General features: G+C 54.0%; 1 protein-coding gene across 1 annotated transcript; it reads right to left on the reverse strand.

Annotated features, from left to right (window-relative positions):
* Positions 1–14,304: 14,304 nt before the first annotated feature.
* Positions 14,305–22,403, reverse strand: LOC311156728 (cystathionine gamma-lyase-like; the record flags this gene model as incomplete). Its single annotated transcript, XM_084210946.1, has 12 exons — positions 14,305–14,666; positions 14,919–15,057; positions 16,099–16,151; positions 16,879–17,000; positions 17,116–17,268; positions 17,875–17,952; positions 18,191–18,248; positions 19,457–19,588; positions 20,141–20,256; positions 21,138–21,233; positions 21,743–21,824; positions 22,242–22,403. 12 exons carry the CDS (start codon positions 22,401–22,403, stop codon positions 14,658–14,660), a joined length of 1,200 nt encoding a protein of 399 aa, XP_084067072.1. The 3' UTR covers positions 14,305–14,657.
* Positions 22,404–24,256: the final 1,853 nt, after the last annotated feature.

Consider the following 24,256-nt stretch of genomic DNA (forward strand, 5'->3'; position numbering starts at 1 on the left):
CTGCCCCATCCCTGCCAGTGTCCCCACAGTGTCCCCACAGTGTCCCCAGCCCAGGTGACATCTCCAGCCAAGGCTGAGCTCATCCCTCTGCAGCTCCCAAACCCGGGACAGCCACGGAGATGAATTCCCTTCACAATGGACCAGCGAGGAAAAAACACCTCCTGGGCCTGGAGGAGGAATTTCCACGTGCACAAGTTTTCCAGATAAAAAAGACAGGGATTTGTTAACATGTGTCATTTCTCTCTGTGGTTGTATTTCACAGAGCTTTCAAAACAACTCTGACTTTTATTAGAGGACGCACGTAAAGAACTTTTTTTATTTTTTTATTTTTTTTTAATGAATCAGCTGTTCCATCTCCCCTGAGCCCAGATCTCGAGAAGCATAAATTCTGCAGAAGATGCCTTTGGGAACCAAGAACTGAGGATGGGTTTGAAGCAGTTGGAAAACTGAAATCCTGGACCTCAGGAGCACCTCAGGAGGCCCCAGCCCAGCAGCCCTGTGAGCAGGGAGCCCTGGGGTTTGCCCAGCCTGCTCCCCCAGCACAGGGACTGCAGAGCTTCCCCTGGGTCCAGCCTGGAGCTCTGAGAGGGAGCCCTGGGAAGTGTCAGCCCAGCCCAGCCCATGAGCCCAGAGTGAGAGTTACTGAATCGCATCCTTAACGACCGAGTCTGCAGGGCTTTGTTTTAAAGAGCAATTTAAAACCACAGGAGAAGACAAATTACAGGGCTGGGGCCTGGCAGGGAGGGAGACAGGAGAGGGACCCAAGCCTGGATCCAGGAAGTTCCTGGCACTGGAGGGGGCACAGGGGGACAGGGACAGCCCTGCCAGAGGGCACCGGGGGCCACCAGTGCTCCCAGGGCTGTCCTGACCCCTGGGGCACCACCCCAGTACCCCCATCCCTGTCCTGGGGGCTCAGAGCCCACCCCCAACACCCCTCACCATGTGCTCCTCATTAACAGACACCCCCCAACACCCCTCACCATGTGCTCCTCATTAACAGAAACCCCCCAACACCCCTCACCATGTGCTCCTCATTAACAGACACCCCTAAAACCCCTCACCATGTGCTCCTCATTAACAGACACCCCCAAAACCCCTCACCATGTGCTCCTCATTAACAGACACCCCCAAACCCCTCACCATGTGCTCCTCATTTACAGACACCCCCAAAACCCCTCATCAGGTGCAGCTTATTAAGAGAAACCCCCCAAAACCCCTCATCAGGTGCTCCTCATTAATGAGGATCACCTGGGATGAGGCTCACCCTTAATGAGACTCACCTGTGATGAGTATCACCTTTAATGAGGTTCACCTTTAATGAGGTTCACCCTTAATGAGGTTCCCCCTTAATGAGGCTCCTGGCCACACCCGTGAGGCTCGTTCCCTTTGTCAAACAAATTCAGCCAAGGGGATTCCAATATTTGCTCAATATTGATCAAATAAACACCCTGAAGTGGAAAGTGCAGTACTGCAACTGCTTTATGGGCATGTTTTAATTTTAAAAACCCCTTAAATCAGTCCAGAGGAGGCTCTGGAGCCAGGCTGGAGAGCTGGGGGTGCTCACCTGGAGAGGAGAAGGATCCAGGGAGAGCTGGGGGTGCTCACCTGGAGAGGAGAAGGATCCAGGGAGAGCTGGGGGTGCTCACCTGGAGAGGAGAAGGATCCAGGGAGAGCTCAGAGCCCCTGGCAGGGCCTGAAGGGGCTCCAGGAGAGCTGCAGAGGGACTGGGGACAAGGATGGAGGGACAGGACACAGGGAATGGCTCCCACTGCCAGAGGGCAGGGCTGGATGGGGGATTGGGAATTGGGAATTGTTCCTGGCAGGGTGGGCAGGGCTGGGATGGAATTCCCAGAGCTGCTGTGGCTGCCCCTGGATCCCTGGCAGTGCCCAAGGCCAGGCTGGATGGGGCTGGAGCAGCCTGGGGCACTGGGAGGTGTCCCTGCCAGGGCAGAGGAATGGGATGAGCTTTAAGGAGTGTTTTTAAGGAGAATGGAAATGATATAAATTAGATGTGAAGCAGCTCTTTAAGCAGGGAATTTGATGAATAACAGCTCCTTGGAGCAGTGGAACAGCAGGAATTCAGGGTAGAGCAAATTCTTTCCTGTGGAGGGGAGGTGCAGTGGGGGATGAAAAACAGGGGAAAACACAGCAGAAAACGGGCCCAGGCCCAGGGGGGATCCTGGGGTGTCTGTGCAGGGCAGGAGTTGGATCAGCGATCCCTGGGAGCCCCTTCCATCAGGACACTCCACCATCCTGGGGTGAAACAGCCTGAGCCACAAGGACCATCAGTGCAGGATGACACCTCAGACCCTCATCCTTTAATCCCTCCCGCTGGGCCAGGCCTAGCCAAGGTGGGGTTTAATTCATGCTCAGCCCAGGAGCAGACCTGGAATTCCTGGGCAGGGTTTGGGGCACACGCCGTCCCGGGCCGGCGGCGCCATCCCCGCGGGAGCCGTGAGCGCGAGTGGGCAGCCCATAAATATCCCTGATTGCTCCCTGGCACTCAGCAGGGCCTGCAGCAGCAGAGGAGGAGCCCCCAGGAGCTCTGAGGAGCACGGGAATTATTTGGGGCACGGCAGGAATGTCTCTCCCCTCGTTCCACCTCTTTTATCCTTCTCCTGCTCTTTAGGATCCTTCAAACGCGAGAGCTGGTGTGGGAAGCAGAGGAATTTCCAGCCCAGCCACAGGGAGGTCAGCAGGCTGCTGGTGGGATCAGCCATGGAGGCTGGCTGGGCAGCTGGATCCCCCTGGATTTGGGTTATCAGGGACCTCATTCCAGCAGCTCCTCTGCTTCCAAACAAGGCCTGGCGAAAGCAGAGCGTGGCATCCGTGATCCCATCCCATCCGGGCTTCCCAGCTCAGAATTCCTGGCTGTGGGACCTCCCTGCCCCAGCCCAGGGCTGGGGGACAGTGGCACCATGGGGAACACTCCTGGGAATGTCCAGGGGGGTGACAGGAGAGCTGATCCCCCGACCCCACAGACAGGGGGGCTCCAGCTGCAGAGCAACACCCACACCCGAAATCCTCTCGTGGCCCCTGGGGACCCTCAGCAGAGCTGGGACACCCTGGGGCAGGTTTGGGGACCCACAGAGACAGGTTTGGGCACCCAGTGGGGCAAGTTTGGGGCACCCAGCTGGGGCAGGTTTGGGGCACCCACCTGGGGCAGGTTTGGGCATCCAGGTGGCAGGGTTACCTTCCTCAGCCCAGGGTGCTCCAATGACATTTGCATGAATTACCCAGGAGGTTTTTGACAGAGAAAAGATGCAGAAAAGCAGAGTTAAATCGTTCTCCTGTGGCAAATCTGCCCAGGGGAGCAGGAACATCCTGTTTGCACTATTATGAGATAATAATGGCATTAAACAGGACATAACTATGGCCTCATCAGTTATGGCCCTACACATTTATTTGGGGGATTAAATCTCCCTATTCAGACCACAGACTCGACCTGGCCTAAAAATCCCGCTGAAATTAAAAAGTTTTCCCTTCAAATAAAGTCTAAGAGTTAATAAAATCCCCAGGTAACCAAACAAGCACAATTCCTCAGTGGGCTCAGGGCTGTGGCACTTTCCTCCTGGCCACGTGTGACACAGGGGATGGTTTGGGTAGAGGGGACCTCAGAGGTCCCCGTGCAGGTCCCTGCAGTCCCTCCCCTGCAATGGCTTCTCTCAAATGATATTTATGTCCTGTTCTGGCTTTTTTCAATAGAGGAGAAAAACTTCCCTCCCCTCCCTTCCTCCTCATTTATTACAAGCATTAAGTTAAACATGGTTTCCTCTTAAACCCGACCTAATCCAATTAATATTAATATTGCCCTGAGCCAGGCTGATCTCATTAGTGTCGATATTTAATATCTTTGCTGCGAGTTGTGCTGAAAATGAGTTTCTTGCTTTCCAGCGACTCTGGAAAGAAGGAGCAGCGTTTTCTTCCGTCGGGAACGAGGACGGGATGGGGGAAAGGAGCGGCCTGGGGCAGGGGGTGCCGGACCCAGCGGCTCCTCTGCGCCCGGCCCGGGCAGGAGAAGCGCTGGGAACGGGGCATCGGCCGAGGAGGGATTGCGAGGAACGGCCGGGATAGAGAGAGCATCCTCCTGGGGCATGGCCAGAGCTGCGTCCCGGCCGGAGGAGCCCCTGGGGACAGCGGTGCGACACCAGCGCTGCTGGCCCTCCGAGAGCTCCGCCTGCCCCGGAGGGATGCTCCGGGCGCGGCTCATTAACGGGGGCACGGCTCATTAACGGGGGGATAGCTCATTAACGGGGGGACAGCTCATTAACACAGCGCTCACTAACACGCCCAGCGCCGGGATGGGGTTTATTCAGGGCTGGCACGCCGGGGACCCCAGCTCTGTGCCCAGCGGGGATCAAGCCCAGGAAATGCAGGATTCCTGCAGGATGCCGTCCCGCAGAACGAGGGGCTCGGCAGGAGCTGCACAGGAATTTCAGCCCTGGTTGTGCCATCTGCTCCCCTTCCCTGCCCTTGGAGCAGCTGCCGGGGTCAGGGCAGGGTTTGGAGCAGAATCCCCCAGACTGTGGTTGCAGCAATAGCAGCCGGTGAAACAGGATCCCTGCTATCAGAACAAAATTCCCTCTTTGTTTTGGATCCAGCAGCGAATAATTGGGACCCATGGAATGCCATAAAGGCATAGAACGGTGTGGGTTGGGAAGGACCTTAAAGAACAAGATGATCCTACCCAAAACCTTCCATCATTTACAAATCATTTCCTTTCATGTGCAGGGCCTGTGGAGATGATGCAATGAAAGCTTCCCAGGGCTCAGTGTTAGATGTGTTCATCCTCCTCCCAAACCACAAAATTAATCTCTCCTCACCATGACCTCCTGGTCTGAGGCCGGGCTGCTTTAGTTCACCTCTGCCCCCCTCCCACCACATCCTGGCTGGTGCCCAGAGCAGCCCTGGCTGGGCAGAGACAGCTCCATCAGGAGCAGCAGCAGCAGCTCCCTGCTTGGCCCTGCTCATCTCTGCAAACCCTTTTTAGGGAATTAAAGCTGGGTCTCAGCCCCCTTCCCCGAACACTCACCGTGGGGCACACGTGGGACAACCCCACCTGTGCTCAGGGGGAATAAATCAGGGTTTTGCTCGTGGCTTTTCATAAAATAGCTGGCTTTGGATTGGGAGGGCCCTCAAAGCCACCCAGTGCCACCCCTGCCATGGCAGGGACACCTCCCACTGCCCCAGGCTGCTCCAGCCCCAGTGTCCAGCCTGGCCCTGGGCACTGCCAGGGATCCAGGGCCGGCCCCAGCTGCTCTGGGCACGCTGTTGCCCGCCCCGACAGGAAGGAACTCCTGCCCAGTGTCCCATCCATCCCATCACGAATGGATCCCTGCTCTGCTCCAGCCCCTGGATGACATCCTGAGATTCCCGGGGCGAATTGTGGAACTTGCCCAGGTCCCTGAGACGCCAAAACAGAGCTGGCAGCGGTGGGATTCGAACCCACGCCCCCGCAGGGACTGGAGCCTTAATCCAGCGCCTTAGACCGCTCGGCCACACTACCCTGGCTCGGCTCTCCCCGGGAACGGGATTGGAGGCGGGATCCGCCCCTGGGCACCGTGCCTTGCCCAGGCCGACCCTTCTTCAGCTGCCCTCCCCTGCTGCAGGTCCTTCGGATGCTCCCGGCAGGATGGAGCCCTGGCTGCAGCCCTCCCAAAGCTGCCCTTCCTTCCAGTGTGGGATTGCTGCCCTTCCCTTCCCTTCCCTTCCCTTCCCTTCCCTTCCCTTCCCTTCCCTTCCCTTCCCTTCCCTTCCCTTCCCTTCCCTTCCCTTCCAGGACCAGGGCTCAGGTGCCAGTGCCGGTGGCAGTGCTGCTGCTCAGTGGCTGTGTGGCCCACAGATCCCAAACTGCCACTTTGGGATCAGGGAAGGTGCCAAAACCTGCAGGAAACCTCCTGCCAAGCGCCGGGAGCCAGCCCCAGGGAAGTTCTGGAGTCACATAAATATTTTTGTTCCCTGGTTAAACACAGCCACTCTCTCCTTCCTCAGCACGGCAATAAAAGCACATTTCAATAAACAGGGCTTCAAAGGGATGTTTGCATTTGGCTCCTCTTCCAGCCTTGTTCATTCACTGGAACAGCTCCTGGCTCTAGGAACTGCAGGTGACCCCCAGCTCCCTCAGCTCCCTCTGGAAACTCGGCACCTTCTCCCAAACCCTCCCATTCCCAGACACGTTCTGATTTAAACTATAAAATAACCACTGATGAAAAAGGAGATGCTGTCTGCAATTTGATCCCCGTTGCTCCAGTTCTAGGAATCTGACCCAAATCCTGGGATGGATCCCTGTCACCCTGATTTTTTAAGATTTTCTAAGCCTTCTGACATTTGCATTCTTGTAACAAACTTTCTCACACACTTTCTGCAAATAATTTATTGGTTTGCATTCTTTTATAGAAGAAATCTGATGGACTGCTGGCTTGTCCAGTGTCATTGGAGAGGTGGCACTGTCACCCTCCAATCCACTGTCACTTTTAGAAATCTATAAATGTTGGAGTCAGAAAATAAACTTCCCCCTTTTTACCCTGAGAACAGCAGTGTGTGCACATCCTGTTATTTTGTGTCCTACAGTGACAGATCCCTGTCAGGGATCCCCTGCAGAGATGATGAAACTCCAGGAGTAAATTGGTTATTTGAGGATAATAATTGGGTTTTCATTAAGGGGACACTCACAAACTGCTGCAGATTTCTGAAAGTCAATTTATTTCCAGCCAGCGGCTGCCAAATCATTCCCAAATAAATTCCAGCCCCACGGAAGTTTCACAGCTCCATTTGGGATCCCGAGGATGTGGGGAGCCTGATCTGCCCCAGGAGAGCTGGGGAAGTGCAGGATTTGAGGCATTTTGCACCTCACTGTGTGGCAGGGGTTGGGAAACCTTCCCAATAAACATCCTGCAGCGCCAGGGAGGTTTGGAATTAAACCCCAAACCACTTTAATAAATCCAATGGGATTATTTCAATTAAAAAGAAGTGATTACAACAGCCTTTATTTTCTTATTAGGGCATTTAAGCAGCCCCTATTAAAAGATTAGAAGATATTCAGCCTTTGTAGGGCTCTCAAAAACGCTGCTTGGAATATCCCTGGTTAAAATTATTGCTGTTTAAATAATTCTGCCTAAAAAATACATTCATAAAATTGGACATCCCTGTTCAAATTTGGGGCAGCAGCTTTGAGAAGGCCTGAGACCTCCCCAGGGATCACCCATGGCCATAGAAAACCCACCTGGGTTTGTAGAAGATGTTTTTGCTCCCCTGAAACGGAAGAAAAACCCCTTCAATATTCCCTGATCTGCTCATTCTTGTGTTCTCCAGCAGCCCAGCCCAGGGCCAGGAGCTGCCAAGAGCAAATAATTCTCATTTCCATAGATGAGGAGATGAATCATTCCTGGTATTTTTAGCAGGTCATTAAGGGCTGGCAGGGATATTTGCAAACTGACTCGTGAGGGTTTGCATTGGTGTGAGCACAACCTCGGAGAGAAAACATCAACTGGGAGTCAGAACACAGGGAGTGGGAGGACTGGGAATCGCATCTCCAAGTCTGAACATGACAGGGAGGGATGGGATAAATGGGGTTTGTGGGAGCCTGGGCCCCACTCCACTGAAACACGGGGTAGGATTTGTCCCAGCCCATGGATTTGTACACGCCCTGGGGAGGGATGCTGCAGGCGCTGGGACAGCTGGGGCCTCTGGGCTTGCATGGAAAGGGAGCTTTCCTGCTGCTCTGGGAGCAGGGAAGTTCCTTCTGAGTTCAGAGGAGCATCAGGGCACCTCAGAGGGGTCATAGAATGGGTTGGGAGGGAGCCTAAATCCCACCCAGTGCCACCCCTGCCAAGACAGGGACACCTCCCACTGTCCCAGGCTGCTCCAACCTGGTTTTGGGCATTGCCAGGGATCCAGGGGCAGCCACAGCTGCTCTGGGCACCCTGTGCCAGGGCCTGCCCACCCTGCCAGGGAACAATTCCTTCCCAAAGTCCCATCTCAGTCTCTCCTCTTTAGTTCAAAACCACTCCTTCGTGTCCCATCACCATCTGCCCATGCAGAATTCACTCTCCTGGCACAGGGGAAGAGCTGCTCACCCATCAGTGCAGCAGAGCTTCCAAAAATGGGCACTTAATAAAGATACTCTACATATTAATATTCATATTTAACAGCTCCTTCTCCTTGTCTGTGCTGTTGGGTACGATGAGCACAGCTCAGGGGAAATCCAGGGAATAAACCCAGCTGGAAGGATCCCAGGGAGCCTCTGGCAGTGGGAGGGCAGCTCACACACCCCCAGAAGCCCAGGCAGCCCAGCTCTGCCACAGCCCAGGCTGACAGGGCTGCACATTCCTTCCCAAATGTGGAGGGACTGCCCGGGAATGGGATACCAAGGAGGGCTGTGCCAGGGCCACCATCCCTCAGCTGTCCTGCATTGCCCTGCAAAACCCAATGAGGGCATCAGCAGCACATCTGTCATCCTCTGCAGTGCAGGGACGTGTGGGGGCACCACCTCCATTGGGACAGCCCATCCATCCCAGCAGGGTCCAGTGGGGATCTTTGGGATCCTCTCTGCACACAGTCCCTCACATTTGGGAAGACTTCTGTACTTCTCCTCATTTGTGATTCAATGCTGGAGCTGCTCCTGCTGCTGCTGTCCTGAGCCATCGTTAGGCAGCACAGCCCATCCATCGTCCATCATCATCCATCACTGTCCATCATCCAGTGTTCATCATCATCCATCATCATCCATCATCCATCATCATCCATCATCATTGTCCATCATCCACTGCCCATCATCATCCATCATCATTGTCCATCATCCATCATTGTCCAGCATCATCCATCATCATTGTGCACCATCCATCGTTGTCCATCATCCAATGTTCATCATCATCCATCATTGTCCATCATTCTTCATTGTCCATCATCCACTGCCCATCATCATCCATCATCATTGTCCATCATCCATCATTGTCCATCATCTACTGCCCATCATCATCATCCATCATTGTCCATCATCCATCATTGTCCATCATCCACTGTCCATCATCATCCATCATCATTGTCCATCATCCATCACTGTCCATCATCCATCACTGTCCATTATCATCCATCATCATTGTCCATCATCCATCATTGTCCATCATTGTCCATCATCCATCATTGTCCATCATTGTCCATCATCCATCATCACTGTCCATCATCCCCTGCCCACCATCATCCATCATCCCTCAGCAGCCAGAGCCCCCTGCTCCTGCAGAGCCAGGATGAGTGCACTGTCAGCAAGGGGAGGTGTCTCTGCCTGGGTCAGGGGTCACCCATGTCACCCCAGGGCCACCCTGGCAGCAGGAAGGTGGCTCTGGATTTGGAGTCTCTTCAGGAGCTGTTTTTGCTGGAGGGAAAAACCATCAGGAAAACAGGAACAGGATTCTCACCTTGGAAGGAAACTCTGGATCACAGGAGACAGGAAAGCCCTGCCTGGCTGCCCATCCTGAGCTTTCAGCAGCTCCAAGGTACAGCTGCAGAAGGACCCCACGCCCAGGGCTCGGCTCTGGCAGCAGCCCTGGAAGGGTAAATCCGGCTCCAGCTTCATCAGCTCCCTCAGCACTTGTCAAATTAAGGGCTCTGGTTGGAGCCTCAAAGGCAGAGAGGCTCTGCAGCAGCCAGGGAAGGGAGCTCAGGGAATTGCAGGAGCTGAGATTGCAGGAGATGGAGTTAATGTCTTCTCTGAAGGGGAAATCTGGTGTCAGAGAGGAACAAGGTGATAAAACACGACTCAGGGAGCCTGAATCCCCAAGAGGGCAGAGCTAGTGCCTCGGTATCTGCCCCTGAACAGAGTCCCCAGGGCCTTCATTCCCAGGAAAACAGAGCTCATTCCTCACCAGGGAATCAAACAGCTCCATCCATCCACAGGGAATGGCAGGATCAGCTCTGGCCCTCCCCAGATCCCCCTGGAGCCCAGTGCTTCTGTTTGGATTTCTCTTTGAGGAATGGATTTAATGTGCAGTCAATTGAAGGGAACCTTTGCTGTAAATGCAGGCATTTGTTTCTTGGAGTCTCAGGGGAGCTTCCATTAATTTTATCCTGGGCCCCATGGCCAAGCTGGAAAGGAATTTGTTTCCAAGGGAAAAGGAGCAAGTCACAGGCAGATGCAGGGTGGGTTTCAGACAAACAGAAGACAGGAACTTAATTCAGGGTTTAGGATCAGAAGTGATCAGAGTTTGCCAGCTGGAATGTCTCTGGACATTTTAGGCCACCAGGCAAGGTGTGACAAGGAGAGGCTGTTCCTGCAGGATGGCAGTGTCTGGCCTGGGCTCAATCCTCCCCTGCCCATGATCCTCCCACCCCCAAACACACCATGGCTCCTTCTGCCAGGTGTCCCGGAGCTCCCCTCCAGCCCAGCCCAGAGCCTGGGGCAGCAAAACTCCTTTTCCAGATTCCTCTTTTCTCCTGAGCAATGCTGAGGTGGAACTGAGCCCCACAAGTGCTCTGTGGTCCTTCACCTTCTGCTTTGCTCCATCATGGGCTGGAGGTGCAAGGAGGGCTCTGGTGGCACTGGACTCCTGCCAGAGAGTGCCTGGAGCTCCTGGGAAGAGCTTCCAGAGAATCCATGCTGGATGCAGGCAGCAATTCTGGGAATGCAGAGCTGTGGCTGCTGGCAAAGGCTCAGCTCCCGCTGAAGCTCTTGGGAATTGCTGCCTGTGCCTCAGGTGAGATTTGGTGTTAGGAACCAAAATGAGTCAAAAACAAACCTTTGGAAAAGGCAAGAGTATGGATGAAAACCTGGAAAAGTAGGAGACCAGCACAGTTCTCCAAGTTCAGACATTTCTGGGAGAAAGGCAGGGAGCAGAGGCCAAGGGAGCTGTGGCTGCCCCTGGACCCTGGCAGTGCCCAAGGCCAGGCTGGACAGGGCTTGGAGCACACTGGAACAGTGGGAGATGTCCCTGCCCATGGCAGGGGTGGTACTGGGTGGAATTTAAGGTCCCTTATTATTCCTGTCACCTCAGGGAAGGGGGGAAGACAAGGGGAGCTCTCCCCCACCACAGGCAGCACAGAGCCCAGTCCCCGAAGGAAACAAACCCTGAACCCAAGGAGAGCACAGCACATCCCAAAAGCAACCACAGAAACCCAAGGTCAACGAGCCAAATGTCTGGAAACAAGCAGGAGCAGCTGCACGTGACCTCCTGGGGCACTTCCCTCTTCAGACAAGGGTTTGTTGTGCAATCGCAAATGGTGCTGTCCAGAAACTTCGAATCCAAACTTCCCATTTCCTGATCCAAGATGCAGAAATCAGTTGAGAGCTGGCTGCTTGGATGAAATCCCTCCCCAAAAGCAGCCCATGGGTTTGACATGGAGCCTGGGAACAGAGCACAAGGCTTATGGCTGGAATGGCTCTGTTTCTGCTCTTCCCTGTGAGTCCAAGCGAGAGAATTCCTTTTACGTTCATCTGTCCTCATGGAAGCCTGGAAGAGGAGAAGAGATAAATGATTATAAATGATTAACATCATCTAAATATAATTCCTTCATTCCGAGAGCCTTTGTGACACACTCCCTTGGGAAATACTCCCAACTAAAATGGAATTCTGCTCTGTTCCTCACAGATCTGCCATTGCTCTTGTGAAACACACCAGGCATTAAAAGTCAGCAGTAACAATGTCAATAATGGTGCCCTGGTGAGAACCCAACTGGCAGCTTGGAAATGCAGGCAGACAGGGAAATACTGGGAAAAACCCACCCTAAGGGGGAAACTTTCCTTCCCAAATCCTGCAGCTGCTCGGGATAAAGATCCATCAGGGTGGGATGTGTGTGAAAAATGGGGTTTGCAAGAGAAGAAAATGGATTTTCAGTGGTGTTTAAAGAGTTAGAAATGATGGCTGAAAACCTGGGGGGAATTTCAATTCCTGCCCTCCCCAGCATTCCAGGAGCCAGCTGGTGGAACACTGTGGGACACAGGGTGGGATTGCTGGGGCGTTTGTGCAGGGCCAGCAGCCTGACTGGATCATCCCTGTGTGTCTCTCCAACTGTGGATATTCCATGATTCTGTCAGGCTGCCAGGGTGGCAGCCATGGCTCCAACTGCATTTCCCAACATCCTTTAGAAAGACAGGAGATAATCAATATTTTCCTAGTGATTAGATGATAAAAGGGAGATGATAAAAGGGAGGAATAAAAATTGCATTTGTCAGTCAGCTACTGCACACAGCAGCAGATAAAATGATTACGGAGCACTCGTGGGGCTCAGCTCATTCCAGTGATTCATGGGGATGTTGGGAAGCTGTGCTGGGACTGAAGGGCATCTGGAGTTTCTGCCTTGGAGTCCACTCAATCCATAAATATGTGGGATGGGAGCTGTGACTCCCAGCCCTGCTGGGCCCTGCAGCAGCAGCACCCCAGCTCCCGTGTCCATGGCCCGAGTCCCCAGAGCGGCCCTGCTTTGGGAATTGTGAGCTCAGCATTCCTGGATGCCCAGTTGCTCTCCTGGTGACACAGAGGAGAGCAGTGACAGGACTTTCCTGTAAATGAAACCCAGAGTTGCTAAGAACTCTTCTGACTAATGTGACTGGGTCTTGGCTGGAGGACACAAACCCTTCATCAAACACAGTGAGAAATGCCAGAGAATGCTCAAATCCAGGGAATGCGAGGCTGGGAGGGAGCAGGCTGACCCCAGCACTCAGAATGCTGGGGCTGGGAGCCAGGCCCAGCCTCAGGCTTAGCTGGGCTGGATTCAAGGCTTAGTGCTGGTCCTTTGTTTCCCAAGGACAAAGGCATCCTCAGCCAACACGAGGGCTAGGGGCCTCAGCATGGAAACAGAATTCCCCTGGAAGTGCAGTGAATCTGAATCCAATCTGCAACATCAAATCCAAGGGAAAACACATCCTTTGGGTTTCAGAAAGAAGGCATATGGGAAATACAACCCAGACCTGGGATCAGCCCAGAGCAGGGGCACAGGGTGGCTCCAGGGAAGTCACGAAGCAGGCGATAATGAAACATCCCAGAGAATTCGCTCCTGCTCAGAGGGATGGAATCATGGAATACCCTGAGCTGGATCCCACAGGGATCATCCAGTCCAAGGCCTGGCCCTTCACAGACACCCCAATGCTGCCACCCTGTGCCTGAGCATTGTCCAAGCAGCCCCTGAGCTCTGGCAGCTCTGGGAACGTGCGAGAAACTCCGGATAATCAGTGCATGAGGAGGTCACTGCACTCTCCCACAAGCTCCCTAAAAAGAGACCAGGTCCTGGCAGGTCCAGGCTCAGAGCAGCCTCAGGCTGATATCCCATGGGTCCAGAAAATCATGGAGCAATTCACTGAGAGTTTCCCTGCTGGCAGAGCTATCTGTCCTTCCCCCAGGCCACTGGGATAAGGAAATCCAGGGCAGCAGGAGGCTGAGGAAGCACAGCAGCTTTTCATTCCATGGGAGACGTTCCTGTGACACAAAGCAGACCCTGCTGCTCCCTACAGGCCAGGCAGCAGCTCCAGGGCACAGCAGGGGCTGGGCCCCTGGAAAATCACCTGGATCTGAGGGACTTCCCATGGAGGGGCTCCAGGAGCTGACCTGGTGTCACCAGGAACCCACCCTCTGCAGGAACAAGGGAAAAGGGGCAGTGGCTTCACAGGGACACAGGGCAGGGATGGAAGGGACCCTGGGCAGGAATTGTTCCTGGCAGGCTGGGCAGCCCTGGCACAGGTGCCCAGAGCAGCTGGGGCTGCCCCTGGACCCCTGGCAGTGCCCAAGGCCAGGCTGGACACTGGGGCTGGAGCAGCCTGGGACAGTGGGAGGTGTCCCTGCCAGGGCAGGGGTGGCACTGGGTGGGCTCTGAGGTCCATTCCAAACCAACCAGTCTGGGAGGCTGTGGAATGAGGGGGGCTGGCTGGGAACACCTGCACTTTGGTTTTGACAGGATTTAATCCCTCTGTGCAAGGAAGGTTATTCTGGGTGTGGCCAGTACAGAATTGTCCTGCCTCAGCTCCAGCCCCTCCTCAGCTCCATCCCCCTCTCCCCTCAGCTCCATTCCCCTCCTGCCTTCCCACAGGAAAATTCCAACAGATCCAGGGTCACTCCAACCCCTGGTTTTGAACACAAGCAGCAGGTGCACAGGGGAATATATGCAAGGAAAAGATATAGCAGGTTTTAATTAAAAGAATTCCAATTGTTCCACAGCACATGATTTCTTCAAATTACAAAGATTCCTCTCAAGAAAGTTATTATTTGCCCGGTGTTGCATTTCACTTCATCTTCAATGCTCCATCAAGAGAAGGAAAAGCAGCAAGAGAAGGAAAAGCTTTTAAGCAAATCTCCATCCTAATTAAAATAAATCTGCAGTCAATCAAGTTTTTGAGCTGAGCTGATGGGTGAGAAGAGAAGGGCCTGAGAGCAGTAAGAGGAAGCAGCCCCTGTGCCCCACACCCTGCAGGAGCAGGAGGAGCACTGAGCTCTGCTGGGAGAACTGGGATCACATTCCCGGGGTGCCCACGGCTGCTCCCACAGCTCCTGGCTCCAGGGAGAGCCCAGGATGTGCCCAGCACACCCTGCACAGCCAGGGAGAGCAGCCCAACAGCAGCAGGGAGAGTCCCAGGAACCCAGGCTGCAATTCCCAAAGGCAAAGCAAGAGTGGTTTGGTTTTCCGTGTCCTCGTCCACAGCCATGTCCAGTTCCAAGGTCCTGTTTGACCCTCAAGGTTTATGCAAACTGCAGGAAGCAAAGGGAGGCATCAGTGTGCTCTGCCCCTCTATCAAACACACAGGTTTATTTCCTTTTCATAAATTAAAGTCACATTTCAGCCTTTGATTCTCCTGAATCCATGGGGAACTGTGCCTGAGCAGGGCTGCAATCAGGGAAACTTTCCCTCCCCAGCCCAGGGCCCATCAGGGAGGAGCTGAGGGCTCAGCCCCTGGGAAAGGCTGCCTGGGGATGAGTTTTGGAGGGGAGCTCCCCACTCACCGCAGCCTTCAGGGCCTGGTCCAGGTCTGCCAGCAAATCCTCCTCATCCTCCAGCCCCACCGAGAGGCGGATCAAGGTGTCACTGATTCCCAGACGTTCCTTGATTTTAACATCCATACTGGCATGGGTCATGGTGTACCTGGAAAGACAAAAACATCTTTATCCCAAGAACTTGGGACTTGTATTGGTACAACCAGCCTGGCTGGCTCCCTGCCAGCACCCCTGAAATGCAGCAGGATCTGACACCTCCTCTGTGCCACCTGTGTCACCCCACAGATGCAGAGAGGTCCTGGCAGCAGTTCCTGGAAATGGTGGGAATGCTGACAAGTCCGGGAATTGCACCTCCAGCTCGTATTTGCAGGACACAAATGATTGACAAGAAGTGGATACTTAAAAATCTGGACCTGACAAAGGAGAAAATCCTACTCCTCTTCCTTCCAGAGCTGCTCTTTCATTCTACAGAAGCTCTGTAAACTCTGCACGTGGGGAACGTGAAACCTCCAGATTAAAATCTCCTGGATTCATTTCTGGTTTCTCAGATCCCTTCTCAAACTGCCCCAAAGGACTCTGGAGGGTTTCTTCTCTCCAGCTACAGAGGACACAGGCAAGAAGGGATTTTCCCATGTGCTCAGGCCCTGGCTGAGCACACCAGCTCCTTTCAGCTGCTGGAGGGGTTCAACATTGCTGTGAAATCAGTAAGTGAAATGATTTAGCATTTAAATACAGTCATTCATTCCCCTGGGCCTTTTCAGAAAGCAACTTGGCTTGGAGTGGAATAATGCCATTCCATGAAGATGCTGTTTTGAGCAGTTTAAAAGGCCCCAGGAGGCCCTGCCAGGGACCAGAGGCAGCTGGGTGCACACAGTGACCGTGCCCCTCGTGGGAGCAGGGAGCAGGGCATTCCTCCATCCAAGCTGCTCCTCATCCCAACACTCTGCAGCTTCTGGGATTCTCTTCATGGACACCAACTGTGCCTCAGCCCTCCAGCCAAAATTCCTCTATCTCTACCCTCCCACAGGATTCCCTCCCTCTGCAATCTCCCCTGGCTTTGTGCTGCCCAACAGTCCCTGAGTTTAGCTAAAGGCAAAACACCAAAACAGCTCTGGGGACTGGGAAATGGTGGGAATTTTGGGGTGCTCTGCAGCTTTTTGAGGCTCTGAGGATGGGAGGATGAACTTACGGATGCTCTGCCAGGCTCTCAAAGCCACCCAGACTAACGCCCAGGGTGAATACCTGTGGGAGAAAGGGAAGGAAGTTATGGATTCATGGACAGAGAGCTCACACAATCAGGGAATTTCCTGAGTTGGAAGTGCCCACAGGGATCACTGATCCAGCCCCTGGCCCTCCACAGACGCCCCAACAATCCCACCATGAGCATCCCTGGCAGAGTTGCCCAAACCCTCCTGGAGCTCCAGCAGCCTCGGGGCTGGAAGCTCTTCAAGGACATCAAGGAAAATGGAAAGCTTAGGGACTTCTTTTCCTCTTGTTTTTCTATAATACCTTCCATATTATAAACTGTATTAGCAGGAATTAGGGAATAAAGTGCACATCTGGCAGGGAAGAGCTAAGACTGAAAACAGACTCATCCTGTCCCTGGATCCCTTCGGGTGTCCTTGGTTGGACCCAGCCAAGCCTCCCCAGAGCCAGGGGCTCCCTCTCTGCCCCACGAGTCAGGGCCTCCCTCAGTGCCTTTCCCTGCTCAGGGCACTTTGCAATATTCCAGCAGAGCTGCACCAGCCCCAGCTGCCCAGCCCTGCTGAGGGCCCTTTGCCAGCAGCAGCTCCTGGGCTGAGCTGGGCATGCCTCACCCTGGGAGCAAACAAACACTTTCAAGGGGCTGAGGTGTCCCTTTGTTCCCCCTCATTAACCCCATAGACAGATTATCTCTGATTTATAGTGGGGCACACACAAAGGATGTGTGTGCCTCCCTCTGAGGCTGATTTTGCTGACTTCATTTTACCTTCAGGTTCTCAAGGAAGGCAATGGCATTTCGTTTTTTCCCTTTGATGTAGAAGCTGACCAGCCCGGAACAGCCCGTGCATTGCTTCTTTATCACCTTATACTGAGGGTGGGAAGGCAGCCCTGGAATGGAGAGGTGGGAGAATTCCCAGTGAATTCCCATACAGAGCTGGGGCAGCTCAGCCTCACCCAGCCCCAGTCACAGAGCACCACAGCTCCCAAATCCCTGCCCACCCACCTGGGTAAATGACCTTCTTCACATGGGAATGTTTTCCCAGGAACTCTGCCACAGCCAGGCCATTGTGGAAGTGCAGCTTCATCCGGATGTGCAGAGTCTTGAGCCCCCGGTTGCACATGTAACAGTCAAAGGGGGAGGGGACACCTCCCAAGTCTGTGGGAATGAGAACAGAATTCCAGAGAATCCCACAGAAGCACACAGAATCCCACAGCAACATTGGTGTCCTGCATTCAGCAAAGCCAAACACATCCTCACCTCCAGTATTTCTGAGCTTGGCACAAGTGGGAAGACACCCAAGGCAATCTCTGTTCCTCATCTCCCACATTGGGGAGCCCATTAATGAGCCAATTAACAGGTTCAGGCCTCAAGGATCACATTTATTGGGCACAGTGCACCTTCACTACAGAGAGCACAAGCCTGGATAGGAACTTATTCCTGACAAGAGGAAGGGAAATTGCTGGAATCATCTGAGGTAAGAAAATTCTGCATTGGGCACACCCTGATGGGTGAGGGAGTTTCAAACCCCCCAAACTGCAGATGGCACCTCAGTGGGTGCAGGATGGGCCCCAGCGCCCTCCTGAAGTGTTTGGGAAGGGGAGGTCAATGTCTCTCATGTTATGGGACTATTTTATGGAGCTTTCCCAGCTCTGTTAGTTCACATGCCAGGCACATTTCCCACTTGTGTGCATGCCCACCCTCCCCAGCAGGAGCTGTGGATGTGAACAGGATTCCTGTCAGGAATTCCCTGTCTGGACTTACGGGACTGCAGGAATTTCAGCCTCTCATAGAGATCATGCCTGTTTACAGAGACCAGGCCCAAGAGAACATCACTGTGCCCTACAAATGACAGGGGACAAGAATGGGATCAGCCACTCCAGGGTCCAGCCACAAGCCCCAAGTGCAAATAAAACCCCTGGGACACCTCCCACCATCCCAGGCTGCTCCAAGCCCCAGTGTCCAACCTGGCCTTGGGCACTGCCAGGGATCCAGGGGCCTCCCCACCCTCCCAGCCAGGAATTCCCTCCCAATCTCCCTCCATCCCTGCCCTAAGGATGTGCTGAACTCTCACACTCACCATTGATGTACTTGCTTGCAGAAGACATACAAATATCAGCCCCCAGGGCCAAAGGACGCTGAAAGGAAAGGAAAATAACATCAGAATTCAAGATTGGCTGCACTCAGGTTCATTCCCAGCCATTCCAGAGGGATCTGAGCTCACACTGGATAAACAAGGGCAGAAACAAACACAAAAACCTGAGGATGACAACAGAACACATGCTAAAGGCAGCAGTACAGGGAGGCACTCTGAATTCAAGGTAAGCACAAGAAAATGTGATTTAAAAGCACTGCTCCAACTCCCACAGGCTCCAGGGATGGATGTGCTCCATCTCTTCTAACACACAGTGCAGAGCTGGGAAAAAACAGTTCTGCTGCTCAGCTGAGGCAGGGACAAACCACAGCATGGACCCCATCAAGGGCATTTCCAGGGAAATGAAGGACTCCAACTGCAAAGCAAAAGAATTGCTTTGCTTTCCAGCTGGTGCAGATCCTGCCCTGGAGGGGCTGAGAACATGAGCAAAGGAGGTTCCTTTGGCAGCTCTCTCTCCCCTCAGCTCCCAGCTCTCTGCCCAGGAGCCTCATGAGGTGAGACAAACCAGGACGTGGATGGGCAAGAGGTGCTGAGCAGTGCCAGGTCTTTAATCAATCACTAATTAAGGCACTTTACACAGGGTATCAGCACATCCTGAAGAGTGAGGGACATCACTGTTAAAATGGAACAAAGCAGGCAGATTCTAGCCTATAGTAAGAGCAACAATGCTTGCAAGTTCATTATTCTGAAGTATTTGCAAATCTTAAATCTCTTCACTTTATGTCTTCCAGTTATCAGTAGCAGAAAGTTCTGGCAGTTGTTATGAAGAAAGTTATAAACTTCTGAGTTATATATTCAGCAAAGTATTGAAGAAAACGGTAAAGTGGATGTCTCCAAGAAAGACTGGACAAGGTTTGCTAGGTTTGTCTTCTACTACCTCCTGGTTTTTACCTTTGTGGCTCAGAGCAGCATCTACAGAAGCATTGATGTAAAAAGGCCAAAGTGAGGGAACCCTTTGTAACTGCTCTGATTTCCATCAGGAAGAACAGAATTCCATCATTCCTGGAGGACAGACACCCCCCGCCCCCTTCACTGGTGCACCACCAGCAGCACCTGGGCTGGGGCTGGAACAGAGCAGGTGGTTTTACAATGCAGAGACCAAAACTGCACTTCCTTGGTGGTGCTTCCCTTCCCAAAAGGGATCTCCAGCCCCACTGGGACAGGTGACAGTCCTGTCCTTTTCCCACACACCTGGAAATACGGAGACATGAAGCTGTTGTCCACTGCCACCAGCACATCTTGGAACCTGTGTGCCACATCTGCACAGGCTTTGATGTCCAGCACTGTCAGCACGGGGTTTGTGGGGCTCTCGAGCCAAACCAGCTGCACAAACCCAAAAATCTCCAGGTCAGAGAGTTCCCAGTGCTGGGCTGAGTCCCAGGGGCTCTGGGTGCTCAGTGCTGGCAGCTCCCTGTGGGTTTGTGCAGTGGGGACGGGCAGTGGCCCTGCCAGAGCCAGGGGAGGCTCCAGCTGCTTCCTCCAAGCTCAGGGAGGTTTCCCTCCAGCTGGGCTTGTGCCATCCCAGGGCATCCCAGCTGGAGAAGGCCTCACCCAGGCAGGACAGAGCCTTTCCCAAAGCCTTTCCCAGCACAGTTCCCTTCCCCTGGGGCAGGGGATCCCCCAGCAGGGCCACGGAGCAGCCCCGGCTCCGCGCTCGGCGTTCCCTCTGCTCTTCCTCACCTCTGCCCTGCTCCCTCCTCTCTCTCCAGGGCTCTCTGCCCTTCTTAGGATGCTTTCCATGAGGCAGCACAGGGGGATGGGGTGGATCCAGCTGTGCCCCAAGCTGCCCCCCTCAGCTCAACACACCCCAAACCCAACAGGAGCTAGGATAAAACAATTTAACATCCCCTTAAAATCCATTTCCCTCTCCCCTACCTTGGTCTTGGGATGTTCTTTAAGTTTTTCTTCCAGCTTTTTCAGATCTCTGCAGTCAACATAAACCACTTTCAAATTAAACTCCTCTTCTAATTTATCAAATACTTCTCTCGTGCCTAGAAAAACCCCAAAAATCACAAAATGAAACAACTTCCTTAACTTTCATTCCCTGCTCTCCAGCCTCCTGCATCAGGCAGGGACAGTCAGGAGGGCACAGCTTGATGCTGCACACCATCAATGGCACATTTCTATTTTCTTTATTTACAAAGTTTAAAGATAGTTGCAGATTGAATGCTCATGAAATAGTAATAATGGGAATATGGGATCAGAGTGATTTAGGAAGTACTGGAAATCAATGTGGGGTTTATGATCAGCAAATTAAACACAGAAGAAGAACCAAGAGGAAGACTCCAGCTCCTGTTTCCCATCACTCCAATAAAAATTATTCCTGCCTGTCTTTGAAGCCTGGGAAGATTAAAAGAATCCAGCAGCAACAGGTGATCAATGGATGTGCAGCACTCACTACCAGGAAACACTGCCTGGATTAAAAATTCATTGACTGGGTCCTTTTGCCAAGGTGATCCCCAGGGACTCAGGTTTCCATCTGAGCAGGAAGGGATGGATCATGGAGGTGGATGCTGTGAGCTGAAGGGAACATCTGAGTGATGTTTGGGAGGTTCTTTTGTAAGAAACCCTTTCTTTATAACAAACCAAGCCAGAGGAGGAGCAATGAAATTCAGCCCTGCAGAAACCAGCCCAGGCTGAGCCTTCAAGGAGCAGGGGAAAGTTCCCAGGAACTGGAGTGAGCTCACCCTGCTCAGAGAAGGACTCTGCCAGAGCTGGGTGCACTCTGCCACTGGGGAGTTGAGAGGAAGAGGGGATTGATAAAAACAGGCTTCAAAGAAGAGTGAGGTCCTACATGGGAAATTCAGAGCTCCTGAGAGCCACAGACTGGTTTGGTCCCCTGCACAAAGAAGCCACCAGGTGCTGTACCCACCTTCATAGACCTCATCCATGGAGATAATTGTGTCCCCTGTGTTCAGCAGGTGACAGACATTCGAAAGAGCGGCTAAGCCAGAGGAATAAGCCAAGCCTGGAGGAGAAAGGATCATCAGTGTTTGATGTGACACAACAAGTCAGACTTGCCTTGGCCTTCCTTGCTTTGCCTCTGAAAAGAACCTGTTCTGTCACTGCCTCACTGGGAATGCGGAGCCAGTGAAAGCAGGGGATGGATGTGGACAGCATGGAACCAGCACAGACACTGGGACAGACTGGGAATGGACTGGGACCAGGGGCTGCCTGCTCCCACTGCCTCCACTGCTGCTGCACAAGGATGGATCCAGCTCAGCCCTTGCATCAGCCACAGTGATGAGGAAGCAGGAGACAAACCCAGGGACAGAGCTGGACTTTGCTGAACCAGAAATGTTGGGCTCTTCCCCACCTGGGAGCTGCTCCTGCCCACAGCCAACAGCCAGAGCCGTGGTCACAGAATCCTGGAATGGCTTGGGATGGAGGGACCCCAAAGCCCACCCAGTGCCACCCCTGCCATGGGCAGGGACACCTCCCCCTGTCCCAGGCTGCTCCAACCCATGAGATGCTCACTGTATTTGGCTCCATCGAGGGCAGACACAACCTTCTCCAGGATATGCCTGTTCGGATTCCCATACCGGGTGTATTTATACTCCTGGGGTGGGAAGAACAAACAAACATCAGAGAGAGCACAGGCAAAGCTTGGCATAAAGCGCTCCGGATCGCCGCCCGCAGCGGGAACACCGAGCCCCAGGCTGGCTCAGGCTGGAAGGGACCGCAGCGGCTCCTCCGCTCCCATCGCCGCTCAGCAGGGCCATCCCGGAGCACAGGGCACGGGATCGCGGGCAGGCGGCTCTGCCACGGCCCCGTGAGGAGACTCCGCCGCCTCCCCGGGCGAGAGCCCCGCTCCCGGCCCAGCGAGATGCTCGCGTTTGCCCAGGAGCTGCCACGGGGGGAAACATCCGCGCCGGGAGCTCCCTGCCCTGCCCAGGACCTGCCGCCTCCCGTTCCCCCGGACGGGACACGCAGGGGCCGCAGCGGGGCTCGGTGGCCCCATGGTGGCCGCACTTACCTCGTCGTCCCCGGGCACTCGCTGCTTGAAGGTGGTGGAGAGCGTGATGGGCGGCACGACGGCCCAAGAGCTCCACTGCTCGGGCTCCTGGCCGGTGTGGATAGCATGGGTGGCGAAGTGCTTGAAGCGCGGCAGGAAGCCCAGCGCGTTACTACCTGCCATGGTCGCAGCTCTGAGGGACCGGCCCTCAGCGCGGCTGCATTTAGCGACCCCGCGGGCTCGGCGGGGCGCGGCTTTCGCGCCTCCTCATTGGCTGCGGCGCCGGCGGGCGGGACCCTCGCGCCCTCCCATTGGCTGCCGGCGGGGCGGGGCCCGCCCTGCCCAGGCAGCGCCCGCTCGCTGGGGGGCGCCGCGCGCTGCGCGCTGAGGGGCCGCTCCCGGGAGCCTTCCCGGGATCCAGGGCAGCCTTTCCCGGGAGGAACCGGGAACAATCCGGCAGCACGGGAAGGAGCCACAGGGGAGCAGTGTGCTGACTGCCCGGCAGCGCTGCCTGCAGTACCTCGGCACTGGGAATAACCCCAGCGCGGCACGGGCTGGGGGCACCTGCTGGAGCAGCGCTGGGGTAGGACCTGGGGGTGCTGAGGGACAACGAGCTGTCCCTGGCCAGCGGTGTCCGGTGGGATCCTGAGGGACAACGAGCTGTCCCCATCCAGCGGTGCCCGGTGGGATCCTGAGGGACAACGAGCTGTCCCCGGCCAGCGGTGTCCATTTGGATCCTGAGGGACAACGAGCTGTCCCCGGCCAGCGGTGCCCGGTGGGATCCTGAGGGACAACGAGCTGTCCCTGGCCAGCGGTGTCCAGTGGGATCCTGAGGGACAGCGAGCTGTCCCCGGCCAGCAGTGACCGGTGGGATCCTGAGGGACAACGAGCTGTCCCTGGCCAGCGGTGCCCGGTGGGATCCTGGGGTGCTTTGGGAAGAGCATTCCCAGCAGGTCAGGGGGGATCCTGTCCCTGTGCCCAGCCCTGGAGGCACCTCTGGCTGCTGTGTCCAGCTCTGTCCCTCAGCACAGCAGGGACAGGAGCTCCTGGAGCTGAGCAAGGGCCTGGAGCATCTCAGTGCCCAGGAAAGGCTGAGGGAGCTGGGGCTGCTCAGCCTGGAGAGGAGCCCCAGCTGAGAGGGGCCTCAGGCCTGGCTGTCCCTGTGTGTCCCTGGCTGTCCCTGTGTGCAGGGAGGGGCAGAGCAGTACCCAGCCTCTGCTCCAGGACATAGCAATGGCACCAGAGGATTTGGACTCGATTGTCTGGGAGGATTTTTCCAACCTCAGGGATTCTGAGAGGAGCAGGAAGTACCTGTGGCACCAAGATGGGTCCTTAGTGGTCATCCAAACACATGGAGATGAAAATTTGTGCAATATTGTCCTTTTTTTATTATATATGAAAAAATAGAGACACTGAATCTGTGTGGATTTTACCCGACACTTTTATGGATAATTATACTGCTAAAATATCACCTCTGTACCATGGCATTTTTTATAGGTTATAGCAAACCCTTGTTACCTGAGTGAGGGTCTGGGCGTGCCATGTGGTCAAAGGTGTGGACCTCAGGGAATGAAAAACACAGCAACAGCTTAGGATGGTAGAAATTAATATTTCTGCAGTTTGCTTCTACGATGTGAGATATACAAACTGAATTTTGTGTTCAGAATGCAAAAAATTACCTTTTTGTGGTTGGTGTTGTCTGGTTCACTACAAGAAAATTTGCAATTTTGCAACACATTTAAATGTGTTCTCTCCTGGTCGGGAATGAGATATCCAGAGGTCTGTGTAGGGACATGGGGTGGGATAAAAATACACTTTTAATGATTATTTTCAATGTCCGAATGAAATGTTGACTTTAGCCATCATTGTAGGCTCTCTGATAAAAACAAGTCTAGAACTGCTCAATACTCTGGTACTTCCCAATCATCCCCTGAATTTCCTCATGGAAGACTACAACACAAAGTACATTCTTTGCCATTATGACTTTGATATTATGTTTGACATCAGAAAAACTAATTCCAGACTGGAAAATTTGC

This window comes from Fringilla coelebs (genome assembly GCF_963513975.1).
Source record: "Fringilla coelebs genome assembly, chromosome: 9".
Taxonomy (NCBI): domain Eukaryota; kingdom Metazoa; phylum Chordata; class Aves; order Passeriformes; family Fringillidae; genus Fringilla; species Fringilla coelebs.